The sequence below is a fragment of the Acipenser ruthenus genome, chromosome 28, assembly GCF_902713425.1.
Source record: "Acipenser ruthenus chromosome 28, fAciRut3.2 maternal haplotype, whole genome shotgun sequence".
NCBI classification, from domain to species: domain Eukaryota; kingdom Metazoa; phylum Chordata; class Actinopteri; order Acipenseriformes; family Acipenseridae; genus Acipenser; species Acipenser ruthenus.
Genome location: NC_081216.1, coordinates 8,661,139 through 8,671,221, shown reverse-complemented (window position 1 = coordinate 8,671,221; position 10,083 = coordinate 8,661,139). Strand labels below are relative to the sequence as shown.

The 10,083-nt window shown below is 43.6% G+C and overlaps 1 protein-coding gene across 1 annotated transcript; it reads right to left on the bottom strand.

Moving 5' to 3' along the window:
- Nucleotides 1–3,224: 3,224 nt before the first annotated feature.
- Nucleotides 3,225–4,532, bottom strand: LOC117964163 (ubiquitin carboxyl-terminal hydrolase MINDY-2-like). The gene has a single exon (XM_034906738.2). It carries the CDS (start codon nt 4,428–4,430, stop codon nt 3,225–3,227), a length of 1,206 nt encoding a protein of 401 aa, XP_034762629.1. The 5' UTR covers nt 4,431–4,532.
- Between the last annotated feature and the right edge of the window lie 5,551 nt (nt 4,533–10,083).

The following is a 10,083-nucleotide window of genomic DNA, read 5'->3' as shown; positions in this document are numbered from 1 at the left end:
TGGATCTGTTCAATGGCAATGTACAATTCAACACAATATCAAAAATAAAGATTGATTTACTTTTGCATGTTTCAATTAAATTAATGTGCAGTTCAAAGTTATAAATAGGACTACTTTACTGGCGTAAGGATATTTAATAAAAAAACAAAACATATTTTGCCCTGAACATGATTTATGCTTTTGTTTTTTCAAATCCACTGTTTGACCTGGATTATAAATGCAATAAGGCCCTTCAGGCTGTCCATATATGTTCAATATACTGACTTCTCGGGGGTTGTCCGTATATTGGATGTATACGGACACACTGTCGGGCCTTATTGCATATATTAGGGCTGTCATGCGATTAAAAAAAAAAAAATTCAGTTAATCTTGGTTTTAATCGCATACTGTAAAGCCATAAATATTTGCAAACCTTTTATTGTGCATTTTTCGTGTATGAAAAAAAACTGCAAACATTTTTGGCACAAATATCAAATTCCACTAACAATACATACTTTGTATATTGCAACAGGTCACCAACATTTCTGGAGCAAAATAGGCTCAATCACAAAGGAGTCACTTTATTACTCACCTTACTGCATTTCAAATTGTATTTTCTTATAAGTTTCCTTTAAAAGGATATTACATTGTTTTTTTCTAACTTGAACATATCTAAACAATACAAAGCATTCACTGAGTAATGGTTATATGTTCCTTAATTGTAAACAATATCTTTTAAAATAAATTTGGTAATTGAAATAAAATTTGGTAGCTATCCACGTTGCAACAGCATTGCTTATACAGGATGTCCCACTGAAAATAGCCTCTGTAAGTAGTACAAGTATCACAACATACAAATAAATAATAAATAAATAATCCCATGACGGAGCAGCACAGACATGCACAGGAATCCTCGTTATTACAAACTCGCTTTATACAGGAATGTCACTCCCAACATGAACAACACTAACTGAAATACTTACTGGGCTACTTTCAAGTGGGACACCCACCTGTACCATACTGACATGATGTAGCTTGATTCACAGGCTTGCAGAGATCCTGAGTCGAAACTGACAGGTTTCATCTGATGTTCTGTTGTTGCTGCCTGTAGCAGAAGAATGGCTAGAAAGGGTATTCTAAGAAGTGAAGACGTGTTTACAGCATGGTGGTACAGCAGGGTGTAGTTCTACCCTGGAATTCTATTTGAGAAGTGAAGGCGTGTTTACAGCATGCAGGGGGTACAGCAGGGTGTAGTTCTACCCTGGAATTCTATTTGAGAAGTGAAGGCGTGTTTACAGCATGCAGGGGGTACAGCAGGGTGTAGTTCTACCCTGGAATTCTATTTGAGAAGTGAAGGAGTGTTTACAGCATGCAGGGAGTACAGCAGACTAGATGCATTATGTACACCCCAGGGAATTATGCACAGAAAAATCTAAATTATGCAAAAATTATGCAGTATCTCTGTACAAGTATGTGCAGAGTAACAAAAGTATTGTGCAGTTGTATTGGGTTCTTCTCTCATAGTGGATATGAAAAAAAATACAAGCATAAGTAAAAAAAAAAAAAGAAAAAAGAAAAAAGTAGAAAACAATGTAATTTTCTAAATTTCAAGATTGAAATAAAGGAACACCAGCAATTTCAGTTTGTCTTCCGAAAGAGAACGCTTCCAATTGGACAGGACAAGATTATACATCTGTATTTGTTACTGTATTTATGTATCTGAAAGTGAATGTTTTCATATTAGGAATGTTTTCAAGCTGTCGATGACCAAAACAAGTTGATGTTAATAAAAAAATGTATAAAAAAATATATATAAAAAATGTATGCATTAATCACAGAAGTTAACTGCAATTAACAGCTCTAATATATATATATATTGTAACAAACCCGTAGAGTATCCCGTGTAAAACTCTACTTTCGCTTCCACCGACTGGCACAGACACAAGGAACGTTCAGGTAAGGACTTTTTATTTACAATATTTACACATAAGTTATCACTTCCTTTATGTTGCGTATAGCCCTGTACGGGTCACTAACTGGCTCACTTCTTCGCCCCTCACTAACTGTTTCAGATTGCCGAGTCCAGCAGGCCGCGGCCTTTGCACGTCCTTTCCTCTGAAGTACTCCCACCACTCAGGTAAGTAGGGAACCGGCGCCCTCTGCTGGAATCTCTCGGCCACACAGGTAAGAGTCACGCAGCCTCCCTCTGCTGGGATCTCGCTGCAACACAGGTCAGGAGAAAAGCACGCTCTCTGCTGGAATCTTGTTGTAACATAGGTAAGAACACAAGGTCAGGATCACGCAGACTCCCTCTGCTGGGGCTGGCTGTAACACAGACAAGAACAGAGAGACTCCCCTCCCCCTGTTGGAGTATCTCTGAACACAGGTGATTTATAAGAACCACGTGGACACCCACTGCTGGAGTATCGCTGCAAGACTGGGAAGGATCCACAAGAATGAATAGAATTATATCCTGGTTGTGGGGGTGAACCCCTGCAACCAATGTCCCAGTGCTTCACAGAAACACGGGGTGTCTCAGAGTTCAAACACAATATTCTTGTTTGTTTACACCACCTGTGGAAACTGTTATTCCTGTCTGTACAATAAAAGCCACATCCAAAACTCCAGACTGTTGCCTCCGTTCTTACTGTTACAGTTCGCTAATTGTGCTGCGCCTTCATGCGCGCTTCCCTCTGAGTCCCGAAATAAACATACATCCACATCCACCCGCGGCAGTTGTGACAGTTCCCAACCGTCACGGAAACTGCGGGATTATTTTAAAGTTGTTACCGTTTAACAGCGTCTCTTGTCCAATACTTCGTAAAAATAAAAGAAACCCTAACAAAACAAAAGACTACCTCACCAAGAGGATAAACGCTCACGGTAAAACAAAATACGGCTGTTGCTCAAACGAAATCAAACGTTCACTTTACCTTCCAGAAAACACGTATTGCACTTTCAGTTCTCTGCGTCCTGTCAGCAGTAAACACCGGCGGTGCTCCCCACGATCACCCCCGTTGTCCTGCTCCACTTCCCTTTATACCCAGAAACCCCGCCTTCCCTATTAATGCTAGGGTTCCTGGGTTGTACAGTTTCTCAACTGGCGTCGCCATTTCTTAAAGGCGACGCCGCCCTTTCTACATATCCTCTCCCCCAGCTCTAACCTATAGGGTTGAGCGACCTAACTAACCCCATGTACTCTTGATAGCCCATCTGCATTCGCGTTCTGAGACCCCCGTCTGTGTTCAATTTTGAACTTGTACGGCTGTAGAGCTAAAAACCAGCGAGTTATAACTGCAGTTCCCCACCGCCTTCACAATGTCATTGATCTGTGGGTCCACTAACCAGCCGTGATACAAGGGTATATCCAGCAGATCGAAGACGATGCACTCCGGGGTGTATTCAAACACTCGAACACCCGTGAACTTCACGTTGACATCGAGACCCGTCTGCAGCTTGTGCAAGACCGCCATGGCATCACTCATGTTCTGCTCATAGTTCAAGCGCTGAATTTCAGAGATTTCTTTTGGCTTGGCATCAAGAATGTAGTCTCCTAGATATTCCATCAGCTGTTCTGCAGTTATCATTTCCATCATAGGCGGCATCTTCACCTTCCACGCCAGTAAAAGAACATTCATGATTGCAAGCAAGGGGCACGGCCCGTTCTCATTCTGGGTGATAATCGGCGTGTTCTCCTCCTTCCATTTTATCCACTTGATATGGTAAATGGACTGACCCTTGATGGATGCAGCCAGTTTAGCATCGCCCCCTGCGCTGTCGTATTCATCGGTTTGGAGAGCGAGCGCCAGCACCCTGTCATCGGCTCCCTCGCTGTTGTCGGATTGGTTCAGGTTCGAAAAGGACTCCAGAGAGGTGATGCTCAGGGATTCACCTGGGGCGCTCCGGTCACTCCCACTCGGCTCCTCGGCCAGACTGTCACTGGACGCTGCCGCTTTACTCAAACTTGTTGATGACGGTGGTGTCTTCTCGTCCTGGCAAGTTCCAGACGCTTGAGAAATCTTCTGCTGCCCTGTCGAGTCCTCATTATCCACAGCTTTCATGACATCTATAATCCCCGCTGCCGTTTTTGCAGGAGTCTCGATCGTCTTGTTTACTAACTTTGTCTTGTCACCAACATCACCACCACCACCGGCACTACCCGGTTGAGTCTGTCCCATCCCATTACTTTTCACGGATCCTGACTGACACACACTGTCTTTAACTGGCAAAGAGGAGCAATTTGCAGAATTGTTATTAGATTTTTGATTATCCACACACGCTGCGGCACGACTACAATCAACAGCAACAGCAGTTGTAGCTTCACTGTTTTTGCAGCTCTCGGTTGTGTTTTTCAGACCGCCGATCGCTTTTTTCTCGCTCAATTCCGCGGGTCTGGATGAGCACGCTGTCCCCCCTGCGAGGTCTTGTTGCGGGTCTGCATTGTTCTCCATGTCGATCCCTGCTGTCGCTCAATCTTTATCTGGTTTGCTGCTTCTGCTCTGACTCCACAGACGCCATGACATCTCTACCTATCTGACGTCACGCGTTGAGGGACGCCTCTCCACTAGCCCATCCGTTTGAGGATGGTACACAGACGTTCGAATGGGGGTAACCTTCAAGGTAGTACAGAAATCCTTCATCAATCGACTCACAAAAGGGGTGCCTTGGTCCGTCAAAACTTCCTTTGGGATACCTACTCGAGAGAACAAGTGTATTAATTCCTTTGTAATTGTCTTAGACGCCGTATTCCGTAAAGGAATGGCTTCAGGATACCTAGTTGCGTAGTCTAAAATGACCAAGATGTATTCGTGTCCTCGAGCTGACTTGTTTAACGGCCCCACTAAATCCATTGCTATCCTTTCAAACGGCACCTCGATAATAGGTAGAGGCTGCAAAGGTGCTCGTAAACCTGGATTAGGGCTGGCCAACTGACACTCTGGACACGACCTACAATATCGGTCCACTGCCTTCCTAATACCCAACCAATAGAACCTCTTTAATATCCGTTGCAATGTCTTTTCGGACCCCAGGTGTCCCCCGAACAAGTGTGAATGCGCCAAATACAACACCTGAGGTTGAAAAGCAGGTGGAACCAGCAACTGCTCTATGGGCTCTTGATTAAGTTGGGTGCAGCGATACAGTAGATCATTCTTTATGATAAAGTGCTCAAGTGGGTTAACCACAGCGTTTTCCACCCTAGTGCCGTTTACGGATACCACCTTCTCCCGAATATTCACCAGGGTGGGGTCCCGTTCCTGTTCTCTGGCAAAGTCTTCACTGGGAAGTTGAAGACATTCTTCCCAGGGCCCCTCCCTGGAACTTCCCATTACCACTTCCCCTGTCTCTGCTAAAATGTCTGTCTCGCTGCACTGAGTGTATACCCCCTTGCTATTACGTTTTGCCAATAACCCCATTAGGCTTTGTGTTTTCGAATCTCGTTCTTGTCGCCGCTGTCTGCGGGACTTTCTTTCTTTCACACAATAATTCTCAACAAATAAGTCTGGGTCCATAAACGGGAAAATGTCATGGGGGCTCTCAGGAGGCATACTTTCGTCCTCAATAGTTACCTTCGGCTTAGCCAATTGCCTATTGAATTTCACCAGGGTGTCAAACCCTGGTATGTTTCTGCCAAGGATTACTTGGTGGGGAAGGTGGGGAACTACTCCAACCCTTAAGTCTACAGCCTGGGAACCAACTTCAATAGAGACTACAGCAGTTGGGTAGTGTTTAACATCCCCATGAATACAAGTAACCCCTGTTTTAAAGTCATAATCCAGCACCTGGTCTGATAACAAATCAAGCGTGACTAAAGTAATTGCGCTACCTGAATCGGCGAGAGCCTCCGCCTTTTTCCCATTAATGGTGACCCACACTAGGTAAGGATACGTCCCCACAGGGTGACGTGGAACAATTATATTTCCACAAAAGTGGCTTTCTATTGCACTATGCTTTACCACATTGCACTCCATCTGTTCTTCAGTTTTACAATACTTGGCAATGTGGCCCACCTGATTGCACTTAAACATTTAAGATTGCCAAACCCCGGCACCTCGGGCTTCAACCCCCCAATGGTCCCCAGTCCCTTCACGACCTCTGGCCGCTCTTCACCCCTTTCCGGCATCGCCGGTCGCTTACCCGATCTCAATGTCCATGCTGGTGGTTTCGGGCTTCTTATTGCCGGGATCTGGGGCTGTCGAGAGAGCTCCTCCGCGGCTAACTGCCGCTCTACGAGGTCAACGAATTCATTGATGGTGCTGGGGTCTCCTTGTCCGACCCACTTCCTTAGTGGGGCCGGTAAGGACCGTAGATACCGATCCATCACGAGAATCTCTATAACTTTCTCGGCGTTATTGACCTCCGGTCTGAGCCATCTAGTGGCTAAATGGATAAGGTCGTACATCTGTGACCGGGGTGGTACCCCGGGTGCATAACCCCAGGCATGATACTTCTGTGCCCGTACAGCTGAGGTCACCCCTTCCCATGCCAGGATTTCGGCCTTTAAGTGGGGGTAACTCTCAGCTTCCTGCGGGCCCAGATCATGGTATGCCTTCTGGGCTTCACCTACTAAAAACGGGGCCAGAATCCCAGCCCATTTCTCCGTTGGCCATCCCTCCCGGGTGGCCGTACGTTCGAACGCCAACAAAAAAGCCTCCACATCATCCTCCCGCGTCATCTTCTGCAAGACATGGGAGGGTCGAATGGAAGACACAAAAGGCGTTGTCGAGGTCTGGTCCAAGCGGCCTTTTAACATGGCCATTTCCTGCCGGGTCACCTCCAGCTGTTGTGCGTGCAGCCGGTTGGTTTCCTGCTGGGCTTGAATAGCCGCCTGTTGTAATTCCTGCATCTTCGTATTGTTGTCTTGTTGTACTGCCGTGGCATGCAGTAGTGCTCGCATCAGTGCGTCGGCGTTTTCCATTTTGTTGCTGTTCGTGGGTCCGACTGGAGTGTTTTTCCGGTCGTCAGAATCCCACTCTGACACCAAGTGTAACAAACCCGTAGAGTATCCCGTGTAAAACTCTACTTTCGCTTCCACCGACTGGCACAGACACAAGGAACGTTCAGGTAAGGACTTTTTATTTACAATATTTACACATAAGTTATCACTTCCTTTATGTTGCGTATAGCCCTGTACGGGTCACTAACTGGCTCACTTCTTCGCCCCTCACTAACTGTTTCAGATTGCCGAGTCCAGCAGGCCGCGGCCTTTGCACGTCCTTTCCTCTGAAGTACTCCCACCACTCAGGTAAGTAGGGAACCGGCGCCCTCTGCTGGAATCTCTCGGCCACACAGGTAAGAGTCACGCAGCCTCCCTCTGCTGGGATCTCGCTGCAACACAGGTCAGGAGAAAAGCACGCTCTCTGCTGGAATCTTGTTGTAACATAGGTAAGAACACAAGGTCAGGATCACGCAGACTCCCTCTGCTGGGGCTGGCTGTAACACAGACAAGAACAGAGAGACTCCCCTCCCCCTGTTGGAGTATCTCTGAACACAGGTGATTTATAAGAACCACGTGGACACCCACTGCTGGAGTATCGCTGCAAGACTGGGAAGGATCCACAAGAATGAATAGAATTATATCCTGGTTGTGGGGGTGAACCCCTGCAACCAATGTCCCAGTGCTTCACAGAAACACGGGGTGTCTCAGAGTTCAAACACAATATTCTTGTTTGTTTACACCACCTGTGGAAACTGTTATTCCTGTCTGTATAATAAAAGCCACATCCAAAACTCCAGACTGTTGCCTCCGTTCTTACTGTTACAGTTCGCTAATTGTGCTGCGCCTTCATGCGCGCTTCCCTCTGAGTCCCGAAATAAACATACATCCACATCCACCCGCGGCAGTTGTGACAGTTCCCAACCGTCACGGAAACTGCGGGATTATTTTAAAGTTGTTACCGTTTAACAGCGTCTCTTGTCCAATACCTCGTAAAAATAAAAGAAACCCTAACAAAACAAAAGACTACCTCACCAAGAGGATAAACGCTCACGGTAAAACAAAATACGGCTGTTGCTCAAACGAAATCAAACGTTCACTTTACCTTCCAGAAAACACGTATTGCACTTTCAGTTCTCTGCGTCCTGTCAGCAGTAAACACCGGCGGTGCTCCCCACGATCACCCCCGTTGTCCTGCTCCACTTCCCTTTATACCCAGAAACCCCGCCTTCCCTATTAATGCTAGGGTTCCTGGGTTGTACAGTTTCTCAACTGGCGTCGCCATTTCTTAAAGGCGACGCCGCCCTTTCTACAATATATATATATATATATATATATATATATATATATATATATATATATATATATATATATATATTAGGGCTGTCAATCGATTAAAATTGTTGATTGGTTAATTTATGGGCATTAGTTGATTGATCGGTAGATTAATCCGTGGACATGTTTATTAACATGTAGTGGCTGTCAGGCATAGTAATACTAAAAAATCAATAGAATCTAAAAATAATAATAATAATACTAAGCCCAATGGGAATTTGGTCATTTTAAAAGCATTTTTATTATTATTTTTATTTTATCAAACTGCCACTCACATACCTGAAAACACAAAACAGCTGAACTGCGTTTCCATCATCGGTTGTTTAATCTACCATTATAGCTACGTACTTGGCATCCTTCTTGTATTTCTGCACCTAGCAAACCTGAGGCACCAAAGAGATTAAAGGATCTTGTTACAGGTACCTGAGAATGCTGTGGCTATTGACAAGTGATTGCTTAACATGCTGTCATAGTCAGAAATCAGAGAAAGTAATTCCACATAATTAACTCTATTTGAAGAATTGATGCCTTCATTGTGCCCTCTGATGCCAGTTCTTGCTTGCCAAGGTAAACAACAGAATCAATCAAGTGTTTAAGAACCTCACCATTTTTTCTTACTTGCTCATTGTGATGTATTGTATCCCTACACTTCTGCTCATTCAGTTGAACATCAATCCCGGTTTGTCCAAAAGTTTTGAGTGTAACAGTGGCTCACAAGTGACTTTGGGAACGCCCATGTTTTTGTGCTGCTGACTTTGATCGATATCCTAGATTGCTGTAGCCAGTGCTGTTCCATATCGCCTTTTCTGTACTGAACAAAATACAGTTCCAGCAGTATACTTTTTTTAATTGACAGATACCGGTAAGCCACGGATACCTTTCATAATTTGAATGTTGGAAGTGGCGAATATATCCCTTCTCTCCCTGTATCAGTTTGGGTATTTGTGGTGTAACAATCTCCAATTTTTCTGAGAAAGTTTTCTTGAAAATTGATTCATAATCAAATCGACTACGATGTCTCCGTTGTCTAAAATATATATATATATATATATATATATATATATATATATATATATATATATATATATAAATTTGTAAAAAGCAATTATAAATATTACTTTGAAGTTCTCAATATAATTCTCAATAACAGTCTCTGTAATATTAGCAATATCGCTTAAAATTCAGCTATTCTTATGCAGATTTATATTTATATATTTACATATAGCACATTTATGTCCCGCCTCTGCTCACTAATGATTGGACAGTCGCGGAGAGAATGCAGATCTTCTATTGATTTTATATAAAAAAATTAAATTCAGCACGATTACATATATATATATATATATATATATATATAATCCATTATTTGTCACTTCAAAACATGTATTTTTAGCAGTTTGTAAACGCTACAGAAAAACACAAAAAGACAATTCTGCACACTATCCACCCCTCTCTGACACAGACCCTGAACATATTACTGAAATCCGAGACGTTGTTGAATTTAATTTTATTCCTCCTGTCTGTTCTGCTCAAACAGTGTGTCTGCACTGTCAGTGACAAAAAAACCCCAAAAACTCAGTGCCCTCTCAACTCCGCCCCCTGGTATCTTTTTAATGGCAATGTCCACAATATCAAAAATAAAGATGTACTTTCTTTTGCTTTGTTTTAATAACATTTATTTTCTCAGCTTAACTTAGTGTGTAGTTCAGAGTTATAAATGGACTACTTTATTGGCGTAATGATATTTACTAAAAATGTATGCGTTTTTTTATCAAATCCATTGTTTTACCTGGCTTATAAATGCAATAAGGCCCTGCAGGGTGTCTGTATACATG